At 35.1% G+C, this 19,234-nt stretch overlaps 3 protein-coding genes and 1 long non-coding RNA gene across 4 annotated transcripts; 2 read left to right on the forward strand and 2 right to left on the reverse strand.

Moving 5' to 3' along the window:
• The first annotated feature begins 2,020 nt into the window (after positions 1-2,020).
• On the forward strand, positions 2,021-4,441 carry LOC116131465. The gene is made up of 3 exons (XR_004128251.1): positions 2,021-2,118; positions 3,177-3,332; positions 4,216-4,441. It is a non-coding gene; the product is annotated as an uncharacterized LOC116131465 (long non-coding RNA).
• Positions 4,442-4,876: 435 nt separating this feature from the next.
• Positions 4,877-6,495, reverse strand: LOC116131452 (protein PHLOEM PROTEIN 2-LIKE A10-like). Its single transcript, XM_031417105.1, has one exon. It carries the CDS (start codon positions 6,326-6,328, stop codon positions 5,120-5,122), a length of 1,209 nt encoding a protein of 402 aa, XP_031272965.1. The 5' UTR covers positions 6,329-6,495; the 3' UTR covers positions 4,877-5,119.
• Positions 6,496-8,380: 1,885 nt separating this feature from the next.
• LOC116131424 (ACT domain-containing protein ACR1) lies at positions 8,381-12,458 on the forward strand. The gene is made up of 8 exons (XM_031417072.1): positions 8,381-8,639; positions 9,371-9,517; positions 9,616-9,661; positions 10,328-10,442; positions 10,630-10,697; positions 11,031-11,672; positions 11,758-11,862; positions 11,938-12,458. The coding sequence occupies exons 2-8, from the start codon at positions 9,444-9,446 to the stop codon at positions 12,319-12,321; spliced, it is 1,434 nt and encodes a 477-aa protein (XP_031272932.1). The 5' UTR covers positions 8,381-8,639; positions 9,371-9,443; the 3' UTR covers positions 12,322-12,458.
• Positions 12,459-17,454: 4,996 nt separating this feature from the next.
• On the reverse strand, positions 17,455-19,159 carry LOC116131389. The gene is made up of 2 exons (XM_031417037.1): positions 18,360-19,159; positions 17,455-17,498 (listed from the first exon to the last, which is right to left on the reverse strand). The coding sequence occupies exons 1-2, from the start codon at positions 18,964-18,966 to the stop codon at positions 17,455-17,457; spliced, it is 651 nt and encodes a 216-aa protein (XP_031272897.1). The 5' UTR covers positions 18,967-19,159.
• Between the last annotated feature and the right edge of the window lie 75 nt (positions 19,160-19,234).

A 19,234-nucleotide genomic window follows, 5' to 3' on the forward strand; every position in this document is an offset into this window, starting at 1 on the left:
TGAAAAACACACCAAATTCTATACCTTTCTTTCATGGTTTGATAGTGAAAAAACAAAAACAATCAATGTCCAAACGAAATCGATTTATAAAAATCACCTTGATTTATACAAACCCAAACCTATAGCCCTAAACCTTCTTCTTCTTCTTTAAGTTCTTGTTTGTTTTGGCTCCTGACTAAGGATACTAATGCCACAGTATTTTTCTGTAAAAAAAAAAATTGCCGATTTCAGGGGTAATTGTTGAGTTCGATGAGGGAAATTTGAGAGACAAAGTTGAATTTTTTCTTTGGACACATGGGATGCATCATATTTATCCCACCATTTGACTTTAAATTTCGGATCAAATTAGGGAGATTACTAATTTGGAATTAGAGAACAGATCAAGTGAAAAACACATGGGTGCATCATATTTATCCCACCACAGTCACAGCTGTATTAAGAGGTTTATAATTTATGACAAGTCTTGGAACTCCCCTTTCAAGTTCAGCATTTTTTGAACATAAAAGGCCGAGCAACTCTAAGGAGACTTGCTTTTCCTAATTAATTTTTTTGTAGAAGATCATTAATTTCTTCAATGATATACTAGATGAAAAGACTAAGAAATCATAAATAAATTGACTTCCTCACCAGTAAACTCACAAGTATACTAGCAGCTTTCATTATTGCTTAACCACATCCTGTTTATAGTGATGACTAAGTATACTAGCAATATGAACCTTGTGAGTTTAAACACAAATATCTTTTAGGTCAATATATATATATAAAGGTTTGCTAAGTATACTTAGCAATATGAACCTTGTGAGTTTAAACACAAATATCTTTAGGTCATCACTAATAAAACAGGATGTGGTTAAGCATAATGAAAGCTTGAGTATACTTTATCAATGATGACATCTAGCATAATGAACTAAAATGCAAAACCCTCTATCAAGAGGTTTGCAACAAGTTTAGGAATAATTATGGTAAATTTCATGGGCTTTGTATAATACCAAGAAGAAGTTTTAGTCTTTCACAGTCAAATTTTGCAAACCTTCAGGGGAGGTAACCATCATGCCACCCAAAAAGACCAACCCTCCAAAATGTATATATATGAAATTTGGGAATCGAGGTTGGTCTTTTAGGTTAGCAGTGATAAAACTCAGTACAAAGATTCTTAGGAAGTCTGTGGAAGACTAAAACTTCTTCTTGGTATATATACAAAGAATCATGAAATGTACCATAATTATATCCTAAACTTGTTGCAAACCTCTGATAAAAGGTTTGCTTTGTTGAAAGGTTTTTCCTAAATGTGGGTCTGGATGTATTGTCTTTCGATTATTCATGATTTTATTACGGTGAATTTTCATCTAGTATAGATCCACACTTTAAACATTAAAAACATTTATTCACATTGTCAAAACAAATGGTTTAGTGTTATTAAAAACAAAAATAAACATTTCCAAACAAGGATCTGATTTTTGGTCAAATAATCATAATGGTTACTTATCAGTGATGACGTAAAGGAGATGCTACATAGGATAAAAATCCATTCTTTATATATATATATATATACTCCTAAATTCATAAGGTCCCAACTTTTGACATTATTTATCCAGTTCCTTAGTCACATATGTGATGGTAAAATTTATCAGGCACAATATATATAAATGATAATAAATATAATAAGAATAAGGGTAAAATTACATATACAAGTAAATTATAGAAATTAATCTCTATAAATAGATGTGATAATCTGACATATTTCATATATTTTTTATTTTTAAGTTATTCAATTATATTATAAGACATTAATTTGTATAAATGAGATTGTATTACAAATATAATTTTTCATATGTCTTATTGTTCTAAGGGAAAAGTCGGAAAGAGTTAGAATTGGGTCGATAACTTATTGTATGGTGGGCTGGTCTCCATTTGAACAGCCCATGTCAGAAAATCCACGATCCAGATTTATTTCGGGTCAAATAATTCTTTTCCGGGTTTAATTTAATCTGGATTCAAGTAAAATGAAATTACTTCCTATATCCAAAACCTTTGTTGGAAAACCCCGAATTGAAGACGCTTGAAAATGTTCGGTAGAAGCAGGTTTCTCTCGTTCCCAATGGTGATTGGAGCAGTTGTGTGAGTTTATTTATTTTTTCCTGATTACTCTATATTTTATATGTTTTGAGTTAATTGTAACTTGGACTGGAAAACGCGTCGTCCTACTTTTTCATTGTAATAATGATTCGAAAGATTGATAAGCCGTTAGCGGATAGATTTGTACATGCTGATTTATGAAGATTAGTTTGTCGCATTGGTATGTTTAACTATGATAGTGGCCATACTTATAGCATTTGTTGCATTTGTTTTCATGATTTGAAAGAGTAATCTTGGTGCTTTATTTGTAAATTTATTTAAGATAAGACATATTTATATGTGACTGTAGTAATAGAAGCAGAAAAGTAAGAAATCTCATAATCAAGCACCCTTCTAATTTTTGTGTTCTTTGGAGTACCTTTTGTTTACATTTACTTCATCTATACCTTAGTTTAACTTTTTTTATTTTCAACTCCTCCAATTCAAAGTTTTTAATAATGTTTGTGAGAATGATGGCATTAATACAAAAATGCCTCTGTACACAAGCCAAATGTCGTGTGATTCAATAAGGATCTAAAGTCACGCAGTAGGTGGTGCCAGAAACAAAAGAAAGATACTTATGTGCATGCCTATATTGGGTATGGATATACGCAAATCTGTATACATATAGCCGTATTTTTTTTTTTTTTGATGTTCTATTTCTTTAAGTTCATAGAGCCTCATGTATGCAATTTCGAATTCATATACTTGGTTAAAACATTGTGGCAAACCTATAGCTTTCCATGGGTAGTGTTCAAATTTGAAGAACTAATTCCAAATTTGCTGGTCTTTGATTTTTTTGATAGAACCAGGACAGAAACCATGACACTGTGTTTCTTTTGTTTCTTCTTTCTTTGAGCACCGATGCTCTTTGAATATGGTATTTAATATTCAGCTATTAATGCAGTTTGTGTTATTGTGGACTATCACTTAAATTTTGAATTCATCTTTTACACTGGTAAATCTGATAGAATCCTTTTTGCAATTCTAAGTTTTGCACAGGCTCGATCTAATCATATGGTAAATACTCTTGACTGTGAGAATGAATTAACCATTTGCAGGATTGGAGTTGTTTCAGGAAAGGCTATTTTTGGACCACCGCTTGATGAGTATTGGAAAAAAAAGCTTCAGGAAGAGGCAGCTGCCAAGGGGTCTGATTCAAACTCAAGTTCGCAAATATCATCTTGAATTTCCTCACACTGGTTATTTTGTGAAAGGTGAGCAGGAATTTCTTTTTCCATTTACTTTCTGAAGAGGCTTGAATTCTGTTCAGCTGTTTGTTGCTCATGATGTTCAACTATAGCATATAGGAATGAACCTAATGCAACTTAATTGGATGCAATTAGTTCCTAAATGCACACTTTGATGTACTGGTGAAATCAGTTCATTTGTTCAGTTTACTGGTTGAAGCAGAAAGTATAGGCAACTTCATTGTAGAACTGTCATTGAGTTGTAGCATTCTGATAGACACCACTGCTGAACCTTGCTAATTATAGAAGGTCCAACGTGGTAGATGTCTAGCATGCATGTTTGTTACATTCACCAATGTAGATTTGAGATGGAGATTAGAGTGTACTTATGTTATATTGAACTTGGATTGTACTAAATCTTTGCTTTGAAATGTCTGGCTGAATTCAAACTTCCGCTTGAGGAAAAAAAGAAAAAATAATAATAACATAAAATAATTTTTTGAATTTTACGGAAATCACCTCAAAGATGCTTTTTACCTCGAAGTTTTTAAATGAATATCAACTATTTTCGTTCATAATACCTGAAAATTTGTTGTTTTTTGAGAAATATTAGTCTTTATGTGATTTAGGACAAATATACATCCTGTAATCATTTTAGAGAATTTGTCTTTATATTTTCTTCATTCTTGTTAAATTTAAGGTTAGAGCTTGAAAATTATTTCAATGAAATAATATCTAGACTTTATAGTATTGTACGAGAAAATACATCTGAAATAAAATCTGATAGAAAGTTATTGATCTGTATAATACTGTGATAATCATTTTCGTCACTACTATTTGATTTTTTTCTCTACCTGTTAAATTGTTCGCTGGTCCCCGTAGCTAATGGCATACTATTTCATTCCAACAGGATTTATGGTTGGATTGTTAAAAGCTTTTTTCAAGTCAAATTTTCAAAGCAAGCAGGCAGGTACACCAAGAAGGCGAGCTGTGTTAGAATTATCCTGGACTCGAAGGGCAAGGAAATTCCAAACAGATCAGATTACGGAAGTTACACCAAGAAGGTAACCTGTGTTAGATATATGTTGGATATCAAGGGAAAGAATATCTCCAAGTAAAAGTGTGTATTCACATAATGGCATCAAATTACTTAATATGTTATTCCGTCAAATTTTGATAGGGTTTATCCATAACCATTTTACAGTTGAGAAGAATTTAGTTTATAAGTATATTTTTCCAGGGGTTTGCAGATTTTAACCCTGGAAACTCATCCTATGACATATGACTCCAATATCCAAATCGGAAAAAGTAGAATCAATCTTAAACAGATCATGTAAGAAGCCAAGATTTGTGGTATCTTAATGGTTGGGATTTGAAAATATCATAGGGCCATAACAAAGCCACCTAACTGTAAGGCAATGCTTATCTAGGTCCTGACTCCTGTTGTTTCTCTTTTAAATCTAAACAACTAAACGCAACCAATTCATCCTGACAACATAAGGAAAGAAAATAAGCCAAGCAAGTGGCCATACTCCACACTCCACAGAATGAAGACTTCATACTTTGTGCAATTATCCATTCAATCAAAGATATCAATTTTCAGCAACTGGTCATATAGCTTCTAAAGCTGATCATGGTTGCTCATTATAGTCTAAACATTATATTCCAAATTGCTGGAGAATGGTACAAAGTCACATATTTTAAAATCCTACCAAGTGATTACATTCATGGCTTTCTATATCATACAACATAATTCAAAGAATTTGCTTTCTTACTATAAAGAAAAGGAATTACACCACCATTTAATACTGAACTTAAGCAGGCACCATAATCCAAACACTATCCAATATGTGCAAGCACAAAGTGAGACAGATAGTTGCAATAGCAGAAGACTTTGCAGAAACATATCTCGCAGCCTCAACACTGCTGTCAACAACAGCTTCACAAACAACATCAGAAGATCTTTTCAAAGCATCTTGTATTTTCTCCAGTAAAATTTCAAGGAAAGATCGCACCATTTGAAAGGTAAATCTTCCAGTCATATCAAGAACAAATCTTCTATTGCTTGGCACTGCCACTGTAGAAGACATTTTCCCAACCCATCCGCCATTTTCAATTTCGCCAAAAGAATTTCTTGCGCTCAAAACAATCTCATTTCTACCCGATGACTTCTGAATAGCTAATGGAAACTGTGAACTTGGTTTAGAACTTGTTAAAACTTTATGAGATGTTTTGACAAGAGTCTCAACTGCACCATTACTGACTGCTAACAGCATGCCTTTCACTTCTTTTTCATGTTTGGGGTTAGTCAATCCAGTAAAGAATTCATCGTAGGTGTTTATATTCATAGTCTTGTCAAGATAAACAGAAACCGCCGTGCTCACAAACAATTGAACACAGTCCCCAATCAGCTCTCTTAACTTGTCATTGCTACAAACCTCATCCAACCATCTTGGAACTGAATTAGGTGAATCCGAATGTGATTCTGGAACAGATTGAGCATCTGAATAGAAGGCCATAACCAAGTTTCTAGCAAAGCTTCCAACAATAGCAGATGCAAAACCAGACCCAGCTGGTGTAAATACCTTATCCATAACTTCATTCATAAAACTTGAATTAGCATTTGAACCATCATCACTTCTAGAATGCAGTTTATATCCACGCAAAGTTCCCACAGTTACAGCTTGTGTAACATTAACTACTGACCCTGAGAACTCTTTCGAGCTCACTATCTCGGAAATTTGCTTTAAACTATTGGGGATTTGGTCCGACTCTGACTGCAAGAAATCTTTCAACTCTCTAGATACGACTCCAATTGTCTCCGCAGAATCACAAACTGCTTCTGCCACAGAAAACAAAGCTCCTAAAAGCTTTAAAATTCTCTTTTTCTTGAGTGCTACAACAGGCAAACGATAAGCCCTGTATATACTATAACTAGTGAAACTACAAGCTACCAATAAAAGAAGAGATTTCTTCTTTTTCCGTGAAAAATCAAGACCCTTTTTCACCAACTGTAGGTCCATAAATCAATACAGTATCAATATCGCAACAAAGAATGGAGTTTGCAAAAGGTGAATTAGATATTAAATGAAGAGAGTAAAGAGAAATATAGAAACAAAAGCAGAGGAAAGAAAAGGGATGACGTAAAAGTAGTTGAAGATGAGAGTGGCGTATCTTACAGGAAAGGGAAGTGTGGATAAAGATGGAGAAGAGAAGAGCAAATGATCAGGTTGTCTTTTTGAATAATCCAAACAGCGCCTCTGAATTAGATAAGTTAAAAGCTCTAAATAGAAGGTGTTAATGTTGGTTTGCAATAGGCTCTGTGTTTGTTTGTTTTTTGAGCATTGAAAGATTGGAGGGTCGGCTAGATGTGGCAGGTTGTGTGATAATGCTGAAGTCAAGTGTCTGTGTCTGCAACTTTATACATACAACAACTTCCTCCAGGCTGAAGTTGATTTTTTATAGCTCAATAATAAATGATATTATACACTGGGATTAATTACTATAAAGCATTTGAATGTATAATTTTGATGTTTTTTATTTGATTTGAGGCAATATAATTATAAACAAAACAAATAAAAACATTAAAATTATACCTATAAACAGTACTCAATAGATGATATGTTTTCAAAATTAACTGAAAAACAAACAAGATTTAACGATGGAGTGTGGTTAGTAGAAATTTATCCATCGTTAACTTCAGAGTCTTGATACGGACACCTATGAAGAAAAAAAGAAAAAAATATTTGTAGTTCAATTATAAATTTATCTAAGGACATGATTATTTTTATTTAAAATAATTTAATTTTGGTCAAAAAATAATCAAATTATTATATATTTAAAATTAGATTCGATCCTAGATTATATTAAAATGTAAAAAAAATAGAGATTTGAAAGAGGAACACTGGTTAACATCAGAATAAGTTACACATAGATCAACAATAAAAGTATTTATGTAGAAAGAAAAAAAAAACAATGAATAAAGGAATTTTATTTGATTTAGAATACGTCTTTTTATTTTTGGTTGAATTGTTATCAAAAACAACAGTTTTTTTATACAAATCATCTAATGTAAATTAGAAAATGAAATATCTACTTTGGTGAGGTGTAATACATGATGACATAATCTTGATTAAACACGTTTAGTTATGAATGTTAAGATCAAACCTACCTTAAATTAAAGCAATAAATCTTAATAATTGAGTTTATATGTAGACATTATCTCATCAATCAATAACAAAAAATAATAATAATATAAGTAAAATACAATTTTAATAAATGACAGACAATAAGGAAGATAATCCCGTCAGTCTCGTATCAACAGCTGTACTCAAATGATAGAAATTGGTTAATGTAGATAAGGTCATGATCCATTAAAATCTAAAGCACCACAGACATTTAAACCACCATGATCCTGCCACGTCACATGGGGTCCATCATCTCTTTAGTTCCTACTTTTCAGAGCTTTTGACTAGGTATATCCGTAATACTCCAAATTCCACCCTCTTCAAAACAAACAATTCCAACTTTAAAAAAAAAAAAAAAAAAAAAAAAAAATCCAACCGCCCCCACATAAACACGTGTTGTTAACCTCGTGGGCGGGCCGCCGCAGGTTGACACCATGTTATCAAGCATCATTCGCCACGTGTAAATCAACTGTAAACGTGGTGAATACATATGGAATGTCTTAGTCTTAGTCTCCCGCTGTGCTCACCCCTTAACTCGGAGGACTCTTGGGTCTAGTGTAATCCAAATTAAACTTATTTAGTCGTAAATTAATTTAATTGAGGTTTATGATATATCTTATACAAGAACACCCCCACCCAACAGATATAAATAAGGTATAATTATACGTATATGTAAAATAATTTTTAAAAACGTAATCTATAGATTTTGTATTAAAATTAGGAAAATATCTCGAATAAATATTTTATTTTCGAAATTTTATAATTGATATGATATTACCTTAGACATACAATTTTGCTTCTTTTTTTTTTTTTTTTTAATTTTATTTTTATTCTCTGAACCTATAGCAAAACGTTGTTGTTTATTCTCATAAAAACAAAAGTAAAGGGAAAGAGATAGTGAGAGGAAGCCGAGAGAAATCCCAAAAGAGTTTGAGTTAAGTTCCAAGTTTTGAAAGAGTTATTCTGTTATAACGACTCTCCATCTGTTTCGCTTCTGTAAGTCAGCTACCATCGAATTCTTCTAAACTTAGAATATTATGTTTATTCAGCAATGACAACTTCTACGTAGGCGTTTCCCATTTCTCATTCATCACCTTCCTTCATCTCCTCGCCTCACTGAACAAATTTCATCTCCACATATGTAAAGGTCAGATTTTTCTTGCATTTTTTTTTTTTTTTTTTTTGATATTATATACCATCAGCAATTATGGAGTTTTCTAGAGTTTTTAGCTATTAAATTAATGTTCCTGTGATGTGAGTTTTCATACGGGTTTATATGTATTTAGAGTTGTGATACAACTGTACTTCTTCTACCTTCGATTGTAAGTTTTAATTATTTCTTGTTTTTATTTTATTTTATGTTTATACGTTTTGTATGAAGCCGTCAGGTTTTCTTCGTTGATTCTGCGGTAACATTCATATTTTTTTTTTATCTCTTTTTAAAAGATTCGATTTGTTTATTAAGAGTTGTCACACCTTCTTCTTGGAGAAGATACATGAATATAACAGAAATTTGCAGCTGTTTCTCTTCTTTATTAGTTTTCTGAATTCAGAAAAAAACCCTTAATTTTCAAGGAAATTTCGTTCCTTATTTAACAAGTTTAATTTCTAAGCTAAATAAAACCCTTTTCAATTTGATTGACTCGAAACTTGTATATAAATTTAATTTATAGGGCTTGGAAAACTCAAATTGTAGAACGAAAGAAACAGTAATGTAGATGCAACTGAATTCCCATATCAAATTTTCAAATACATAAACTTGAAAAACAAGCTAGACGCCATTCTCTCCCTTATCTCATTTATAAACACGTTTTGATTATCTGTCTTATTGTGTTTTGAATATTCTAAAATATAAGTCTGTCTTTTGCATAAATACAGTGGCCTTTGGTTTTCGATTACAAAGGCTCCATCCACGCTGTCCATGAAAGCGAAGCTCTGTTAACAACAATTCATGGAGATCATTCCTTACAAGCCTTACATCGATCCCGAGTTTGAATCACTCATCGAAAGAATCTACCCTCCAAGGTACATATAAATTCATAACCCTTAATTATATATTCACTTTTTGTTTTTGTTTTTCTTCTCCTCTTTCAAGTTAATCTGCTTCTGTTTTGGCATTGCAGGGTTTGTATCGATAACGACGCTTACCCAGACTGCACTCTTGTAAAGGTTAGAACTAATATCTTATTCTGATAGTGGTCCTTTTGGCAGATGATGATATGCATAGATTATATATGGAGCTATTTTTATTAAATCATGTGTTTTGAGTTTAATATTTGAATAAACTAATGAGTAAGTTAATTATTTAATTAGCTGTTGGAGATTCCACCATAGATGTGTCATGTAAGAGCTGAGAAAGATACCATCTCAACATTATTTAGAGAAGAATATAGAATTAATTACTTAAACATATGAGCATTACCATGAATAAACTAATATTATATGGTTCTAATGTTAAGTTTATTAAAAAGGCATCAATGCCTGCCTGCACATTCCCACTTCCCTTATAGATTAATTAGCCGAGTGGATACTGGATAGCCACGAGAAAACAAATAAAGTAAAGGCAAAAGCTTTTACGTTTAGGATTATTGATTATTATTTATTCATTCACCTATGCTTTATATTGTCAGAAGAACCTGCATGGTAGTAATGTTAAGCAGAAGCCATCTATGTAACCTCTTTGATTCCTTCTAGGGAACCTGACCAACTGACGTAATGTTTCATTGCAAACCATAAATCAGTTCAATAAAGTCAACAAAACCCCAACTCTTCCTGTTCCAATCAATTTGTCACTCAGATTTGCATTTTGTAAATAATCCTGAATCAATTAAACAGGTCGATAGTGCAAACAAGCACGGGATATTGCTGGAGATGGTTCAAGTCTTGACAGATCTTGACCTGGTTATATCAAAATCATACATTTCCTCTGATGGTGGATGGTTCATGGATGGTTAGTGCTTCCTTCTGTCATACTTACATATATAATTAATACCGTACGTGTCCGTTTATATAATGAAAAAGGAAATAGTATTTGTTTAGTATGTAATGGTAAACTTTATGAGCTGCACATGATTCACCCATGATGCTTCTGACCCAATTTCATGTGGCCTTGTTTGTTTTGATTGCATGGCGCTCAGTGTTCCACGTCACAGACCAGCTCGCCAACAAAATAACTGATGAAACTCTTATTCTTTACATTCAGCAGGTTTCTCTCTCTTTCTAAATTCTCAACTATTTCATACCTCTATTTATATTTTATTAACACTACTGTCCCAACTCTCAACTTCTCATACAATACAATTATAGTATACTTTTTGGATACACATCTAAGTAAGTAATACGTATTATATATACCCATTTTAGCCAAGTTTTTTAGGTCTTTACCTTACCTACCGATATCAAATAAGTGGGCCAAAATTGACTATCGGGGCCCAACTCAATCCTTTGAACATTTCCAGGACATTACTTTTATTACTGATACGTACCATGTTTAAGGATGAATTCATGTGAATGATTGATGTAAAATCACTACTAACAGGCGCTATGTACTAATAGAAGAGGAGGGATTGCAAAGGAAGTACAAACCCATCTCAAAAGAGACGTGAGGCCACGGCATGTTTCAGCTGAAAACACAGCCTTAGAGGTGACTGGGACGGACCGACCGGGTCTAATGTCCGAAATATCAGCAGTGCTTCATGAGTTAGGGTGCCACGTCCCTGCTGCCGTGGCATGGACTCACAACACCAGATCAGCATGCATATTCTACATAGAAGATGGATTAGACAGTGGCCCAATCACAGACCCAGATAGGCTAGCCCATTTGGAAGAGCAGCTAGAGATTGTAGTTGCTGCCCATCATAGGGAAGGGGAGAAGAGAAGTGCTAGGTTAACCACCCCGGTCGTGGGTCGGACCCACACCGAAAGGCGGCTCCACCAGCTGATGTATGCTGACGAGGATTACGACCAGTGTCAGGGATGCGAGAACGGTGTTGGACACTGGAAAGGGTGTATTAGGACACATGTATTTATAGAAGGTTGCAAGGAGAAAGGGTACTCAGTAGTTAATGTGAGAAGTTTAGATAGGCCGAAGTTGTTGTTTGATACTGTATGTGTTCTAACTGACCTCCAGTATGTAGTATTCCATGCCGCTGTTAGCTCAAAGGGCTCCTTTGCTGATCAGGTACTTGTCTTTCTAGTCATTTTCACAAATATTTTAACATGGAGTTGATTTTGATATTCTGTTATGTATAATTGTTATATGGTAGGAGTATTTTATAAGGCACAAGGATGGCTGCACTTTGGATAAAGAAAGCGAGAGGAAAAAACTAACACAATGCTTGATAGCTGCAGTCGAAAGGAGAGTTTCGCATGTAAGTCGACATTATATCACCTGCTGCTCATGCTCAGTTTAAGTTTTTGAATGGCGTTGTGGCTACTTTGTGCAGGGTTTGAGGCTGGACATTAGCACAAAGAACCGAATGGGACTGCTCTCAGACATCACTCGAGTGTTTCGCGAGAACGGTCTCTCAGTATCGAGATCTGAGATAGGCACAAATGGAGATAGAGCAACTGGGTCTTTCTATGTTACGGATGCTTCAGGGCATGAGGTAGATGCACCTACAATTGAATTAGTGAGACAAGAGATAGGGGGATCTGTATTGGTGGTAAACAAATCCTCTAGTTGGAGTTCAAAAGCTTCTTTTCCAGATCTCAACAGAGCCGGCGGCGGAAACAGTAAGTTAGAGAATAGGGCAAGACTCTCCCTAGGAAGCTTGTTGTGGTCTCACCTAGGGCGCATTTCAAGCAACTTCGGCCCCCTTAGATCCTGAAGAGTTCCTAAGTTGGGACTGGTTTATATTGTGCTTATGTGTGACTCTAGATTAGTCTGTATGTAAGCTTAGTTTAAGCGTCCTAACTAGTTAGTATTCGTTGTAATGAATGGATCTACATAACATGCTTTTCTCGATACCGCTCTGCACATGATCAAATCATTAGATTATACGTCAAATATTTAAAAAGAAGAATTAAGATCTTTCTATATGGATTTCAAGTTTCCTCGTCTACTCTGTCCGTAAGTCTCAAGATTTCTGCATAATCCTTAATATTTTTCTAATCAGATTTATAAATACGTATTACTCCTGAGACAAACCATTACCCATTCCCGTTACATCAATTATTTAATGATGACTTCGAACAAATTAAAAGACACTATCACCATAATTCAACTTCGCAATTCACATTATCTTCCTTTTTTTTAACCAAAAAAGAATCAACGGTACATCCTTTCATGAATTTATGTAGGTCATATATTAATTTTCTAAGTTCTGCTCTTCTTTAACTGACTTAGTGTGGGTGCATCTCAGGTAAATCCGTCTTAACTAATAAAAAGATGTCATGTTTGAGTTGGTCAAATCACTAAGGTTAAATCTGCCTTATCTTAGGGTCCAGTACCATTGTTTTAAAAACTGGACCAGAGGGCAAACCGCTCTGATGGTCGGGTCACGATTCACCGTCCAACCGATTGGACTGCTGGTTAAACCGATGGTTTGATAGGTTTAAAATCTAACAAAAACACCCCTAATAATTACCATCAGACCCTAAAGGTTTGAAATCTAGCAAACACAACCCTGACCAAATGCAAATCGACGATCGATTGGGAGAGCAGCGACGACACACCAGGGAGGGTAGATTGGATGATGGGAGGGCGAATCGACAGCTAGCAAGTAGAGGCATCACCGGAAAATGGTAGACCGATGGTAAAGTCACTAGTCGCGATTGCTTTTTTTGGTGAGATGACTGGATCTTCGTGAATGACGGCAAGGGAGCTTGGGAGAAGTAGATCGTGGCTGAGGAAGCCTGTCGATGCCAGAGAAGGCCGATCGACCCGGAAAATGGAAGAAAAATCTCGCGGTGAAGGTGGACAACGAAACGTCACGCAGCGACTGGACTGCTGGAGATGAAGCGTGACAGCGCCGGAGAAAGTCAAAACTCAGAAGGTGTTTCCAACAGTAAGGAAAGGTGGAAGATCGCCGAAAAAGGGGAGGTCATTGCGATTTGCATTTGGCCAGAGGGTGTGTTTGCTAGATTTGAAACCTTCAGGGACTGCTGAATAATCAGGGGTGTATTTGTTATATTTTAAACTTCAAATAGTTAAAAAGAGTGAACCGACCCGAGAAGGCCCAGGTCCTGGTCCAACCAGTTGGACTGGCCGGTCCGGTTCGGTTTTTAAAACAGAGGTTAGTACTCAGTCATTTCCAGCTAAAAGTAAAGAGATCCTTGAAGAGACAACTTCTCCTCAATTACTTCAAAGTTAGCTTTCCATTCACATCACAAAATAATAATCCATTTTGGCTAGCCTGGAAAGAGAAATTCCAACATCAATGTATATGATGCAAATAAAAACTTCTTTCAAGCATGTATGATGAAACCAAACATCTACCAGCAAATTCTCAAGGCAACTGCTGTACACAGGGACCCAGCATCACATTGTTTTACACGCACTTTATAACGCGTTTATCTAAGCAACATTAAGTTTATTGAGAGTATTCCAGCTTCTAATCCCATCTACGTATTTTCCTTTATTCTAGGTGTAGATTAATTTTCCCAGAAATTTTCCCGTCTGCTTTAAATGACATGCATACTTTTCATCATCGTGCTTAATTATAACGATTAAATTCGGGTGCACATTATGTCCAATTCGATAGGGCTTTATTTACAAACATACAGCACCCAAATCCTAATTTCAAATGAAGAAACCAAATATGCAATCTATTCACAAGAAGTGGCAATAAGAATGCATATACATACAATCCCAAAGGCTCTTATGGTATATCACATCTCATCAATGTCATCAACATCAAGCCATCATTGGATTCCTTGCTCTCAGGATTGCGAGCACTTACTTCTGAGACCCGCATGTTGATCACCAACAGAATTAATATCCTTAGCTGAATCAGCAGAGCTTCTGCCTAGCTGAACCCAACCCTGAATCTTTTGTTGAAGAATCAGAGCCAGATGTTGCTTTCTTATAACTTGGAGGCACATCTCATCTTCCTCCTCAAGATCACTGAACGATACATCCTCATCTTTCCAAATGCATTTGGAACCCCTCACACCAACAACTTCTGAGCTTTCCTCTTTCAACCAATCATCACCATCATCCTCAAACTTCATCTAAACTCCAGCGAGGAACTAGATAGTGCATGTTGATGTTTGGTGTCCACAGGCACTTCCTTGACAACGGACTGTCATAACCTGCATCTCAGTAGTTTAACTGAGTGCTTCTCTGTTTCAAATTCAGCTGTTGCTACAGAAGGGGCTGCATCAAAGGCGATGCTTCTGACACTGATTCAGATTTTGGCCAGTTGGTGCTTCAACAGTTTCACTTAAATAAGCATCACTTCCAGCAATTTTATTTGAATCAGAAAGCCAATTAAAGAGTGAACTGATTCTGGCTTTGCCTCAGCTCTGTTCTTAACTCGTGTGCTAACATTGCTCTCGCTTCCACTATCTGCAAGCACAGCCATCTATAAGAAACTGCTAAAAAGGTCTAACAAGTGACCAAAATTAGAAAAGGAATAAGCTGATAGCCATCTCTGGTTTTCATAAGATATATTTACCATATTATTTAATGAGCAAATTTGGAAAGGAACTTTTGCAATCCAGCACAATGAATTTTATAAAGTCACTCAGTCAAACGGATGAGATGATTTAGTTCCCAACATTATTGTTTGTAACTATATATTAAAATCATTTATGCACAAAACCCTTACTGGCAAAGATCATCAGTAATACTCACAATTTATCTAGTTAAATCATTATTGCAGGTTGTTAGTTAATAGGAAAGTGAGGGAATTCAAACAACCATGGGAGAGATCTTTTCAGAGAAGTAATTCCTTCACCTTAAAATGCATAACAAATTAGTATAACTTTCTTATATGCATGACATTTTGAAGGTAAAAAAATGAAACTCACTGTTCGTCTTCCCAATACTTACCCTATTACACTTTTCATGCTTTTTGCTGACATGACATCGACAACAAATGCGCTTCTAGTGATATAGGAACCTCCTTCATATGCATCCTCATTTTTTAACGTGAAACTTCTTTTTCGTTTCATCTTCATACTTAATGGGCTTTGCGCTTCCTATTCTTGTTATTATTAGGCTTATTCTTTTAAACTCAAAATCATGTCTCTCCTCTAATTCTATCTTTAGGTAAGAAACAAATGCATTTACAGTGATTTTATGTAATAACCAAATTATTTTTGGCTGAAGGTTCTATGTGAAAACACTCTATGATGCAATGTTTCTAGCACCCACTTAACCAATCAAATTTTCCACATTGGCTTGTGTCACACATGTAGCAAACTAAACGAAATGTTCCACCTTGTGCCATATGTCTACAAATGGCATGATAGGTAACATGAGTGTATTGTAAATTTTATTGGTGGAGATCTAGGAGGAAGTGTTGTAAATACGATGGTCCATCATGCCATCTTTAGACACATGCACAATGGCAACATTTCATTTAGTTTGCTATATCCATGACACCAAGCAACTTTATAGCAAAAAATGATTGGTTGAGTGGTGACTGGAAATCCTATACAAACCCCTCCCCTTTGCAAATTTTTTGTACGAAATAAGAGACAATTGAATGAGAAAAATAGATCTTAGACCTTCTATTCTTCATCTATTTATCTGTTTATTATATTTCATCTATTTTGTTTTAGTCCCTATTAGTTGATATTTATGCAATTATTTTACATTGGATCTCAAACCAAAATAGTTGGCATTCCCAACCCTAAACACTTTAAATCACTCTTCTTCCTTCCTAAAGACAGGACTAGAAGGATGGGAATTATGTACAGCAAAATTTTAGTCTAAAGGAAAAGGCCTAAGCAGGTGCAATAGCGGAAAAGTTCAAACCCACAGTATAGAAGTTAAAAAGGAAAGTTCCATGACGTAAAAGCAAGGATCCAATTGAAAGAAGTTCCAGCATCACAGAATTGTTCACATGTAAGTTATCCAATCATTATTAGAAGAACTATTTTCTTAACATAAAAGATCCAAAATTTTCTATATTCTCCCTACTTTGCACTCACATCCCTCATTTTCCTATTAACCAAACAACCTACAAGTTAAAATTTAACCAAAGAATAAAAGAAGATTACTAATGATCTTCAGCATCGCCATTCAAGAGAGTAGAAAACAAGAAATCACAGGCCCCTTACTACTAATATATGTCAAATCTTTTTGCTTTGGGCATTGATCAATAAGGTTCTTATTGCTATATGTAATCATAAGAGATTGATCTAAGTTTCTTGAAATAGGAAAAAGTGTTTGTATTTTGAGAATGACGAGCAGATGAGCAAACAAGATATTAAGCAAAACAGGGAAAGAGAGTAGAACATGTCAAGAAAAAACACATTTATCTCTTTGTGTATCAAATGGTAAATGCAAATAAATCATTATATTAGCACCCTTTGCTGGTAAATGTGGGGATGGGGTCAAACGCAGCAGGAACACTACCATAAGATAGGTTAGTCAGCAGACTACACATTATTAGCTCTCATAAATTCATTCCTGCATTTCATGTCTTTTTCAATATTCCAGATGGTTCAATCAATATCTTCCAATCACCACAAAACACCTCATCTATGGATTAAAAAAAGGTTTTCCAAAAGTCTCTCCTTCAGTATGTGACATAAACACAGCACTGTATTATGCATCAATAGAAAACACTTCATCATGCTGTGCATCATTGAGTCCTACAGGAATCAAGCAATTACAGAAAATGAAACTGTTTTTGAACAAAAGTGAACATACTTGGGGATTGACAAAAGCTCGGCATCATCTTTATTATTCTAGGTGCAGAATACAAAATATATCTTCCAGAAGCAACCCACTCATGTGCCCAGGGCAAAGTTCAATCCTGGAGGCAGCTAAACTTGGTGCAAGACGTTCACAGCCAAAGCATGCTCTGTTGGGCGTCAGACATGTCAAAATCTGAAGAACCAAATTGATTATAACGATGCTTGACATATTTGATCCATTTAGTTGAGAAATAAATACCACCAAAAACAGATGCTTCATAGCAAACCCAATCAACAACCAGGCAAATGCATAAAAATATGATCTGATATAATAGATTTCACAAGGTTCTTCACAAGTACAAGTAGCTTCACAATGGGCAATAAGAGTTCTTTCATAGCAAACCCAATCAACAATCCACAGGCAAATATGCATAAAAATATGAATCTGATATAATAGATTTCATAAGGTTCTTCACAAGTACAGATAGCTTCACAATGGGCGATAAGCTGCAAAATTCTTACTTCATTCCATCCAATAAAAAAAACAATTAAATGTTGTGCTTAATTCCATGATTTTTTTTTTTTTTTTAAAGATGGAAAAAAAAAATCTAAATGAACTGATAACGATAAATGAACATACTTTTATTTCAATCCAAACCAATATAGAAATAAAAGTTGAGTTTCCAACTCAAATCAGTATAGTTGTGGTTAAAAAATAAAATGTCAAGTTATCATGATCGAAATATCAAAGAACCTATTAACATCCTCTCAGAGATTAGTAGCCAACGTCATATAATCAAATATTATAATAAGGTACATAGCAACTAAACTTGTGTCTCATATCTTCAGTTCCATTCTTTTTAGTCACAAAGCAAAATGCACAAATCATAAACCCTACCACACTTAAAATTAAGGAATTCATATAGGTAGGTGAGCATTCTCATCAATTCTTAACTAAAATAGGAATCTAAAGCCGCTAATCCCTGTCAGGTCACATAATATTAAATGTCAATTTGCAAACAGTACATGTGACTTAATTAAGAAGGAATGGTACCATCAAAATATTCATCATCAGGAACTGGAAAGTCAAGCCAAGTCTCGGGATGCAGCGCGATGTTTCTAGCAAAAATCAATACTTCTTCAGTCACACCGACGGCTTCAGTCGGTTCCATCTCAGAGGCAAACTGCAGAAAATTGGACGCCATTTTCGAGATCTCCGAAACATTAATGTTGTTCGACAGCTTCGAGATTCCAGTCCTGAATTTGCCGCTAATCTCGGCGAAATCGCTTTTGATCCCCTCAATAACATCCTCATCCGCAACATCAGGATCTGAGAGTTGATCGGACAGCTGGTTTTCAACGGACGGCTGGTTTTGATCGGACGGCTGGCTTTGATCGGACATTTGAGGTTGTTGTTGAGGAGGAGGAGCGAGAAAAGAGGCGACGCCCCATAATTGGCGGGAGAAAGATTTGGTGAGTTCGGTGAGGTCCTCTTTGACTCCGCGTGGGGAGTCGACCGTTGATTGGTTTTGATTTTGATCGGATTGTAAATCTTCTGGATTCGGATCACTGGCGTTTGTGTTGGTGTTAGGTGAGCGATCGTCTTCGTCGTCGTTTTCGAGTTTGAGAGTGTTGGCGATGGATCTCGCTAGCCATGACATTTTTGCTTCTAAGTGAAACTGAGATATGGCAGCACTGCCTCAGCTCAACTTCCAGTTACGGTACTTGCCGGCAGGCAGGAACGGTGTCGTATCTGTTTTACTCTGGGTTGGAGTCACAATCAAGAAAACAAGGGAAGGAGATATAGGATAATATATTTTTAATACTTTCATTACTCTTTTTAGGAAAATGAGTACTGACATTTAAATTTCTGGATAATTTTAATTTAATTAGAGTTCAATTAAATAATATACTTTAATTTAATTTAGA

Source organism: Pistacia vera, unplaced genomic scaffold, assembly GCF_008641045.1.
Source record: "Pistacia vera cultivar Batoury unplaced genomic scaffold, PisVer_v2 Contig233, whole genome shotgun sequence".
Lineage (NCBI taxonomy): Eukaryota > Viridiplantae > Streptophyta > Magnoliopsida > Sapindales > Anacardiaceae > Pistacia > Pistacia vera.

Coding starts and splice junctions, on each gene's coding strand:
- LOC116131424 (XM_031417072.1), top strand. CDS start 9,444: ATGGAGATCATTCCTTACAAGCCTTACATCGATCCCGAGTTTGAATCA. Junction 10,443..10,629: donor TGGTGGATGGTTCATGGATG/GTTAGTGCTTCC, acceptor CATGGCGCTCAG/TGTTCCACGTCACAGACCAG. Junction 10,698..11,030: donor TTATTCTTTACATTCAGCAG/GTTTCTCTCTCT, acceptor CACTACTAACAG/GCGCTATGTACTAATAGAAG.
- LOC116131389 (XM_031417037.1), bottom strand. CDS start 18,966: ATGTCATGGCTAGCGAGATCCATCGCCAACACTCTCAAACTCGAAAAC. Junction 17,499..18,359: donor TGATGATGAATATTTTGATG/GTACCATTCCTT, acceptor TTGGTTCTTCAG/ATTTTGACATGTCTGACGCC.
- LOC116131452 (XM_031417105.1), bottom strand. CDS start 6,328: ATGGACCTACAGTTGGTGAAAAAGGGTCTTGATTTTTCACGGAAAAAG.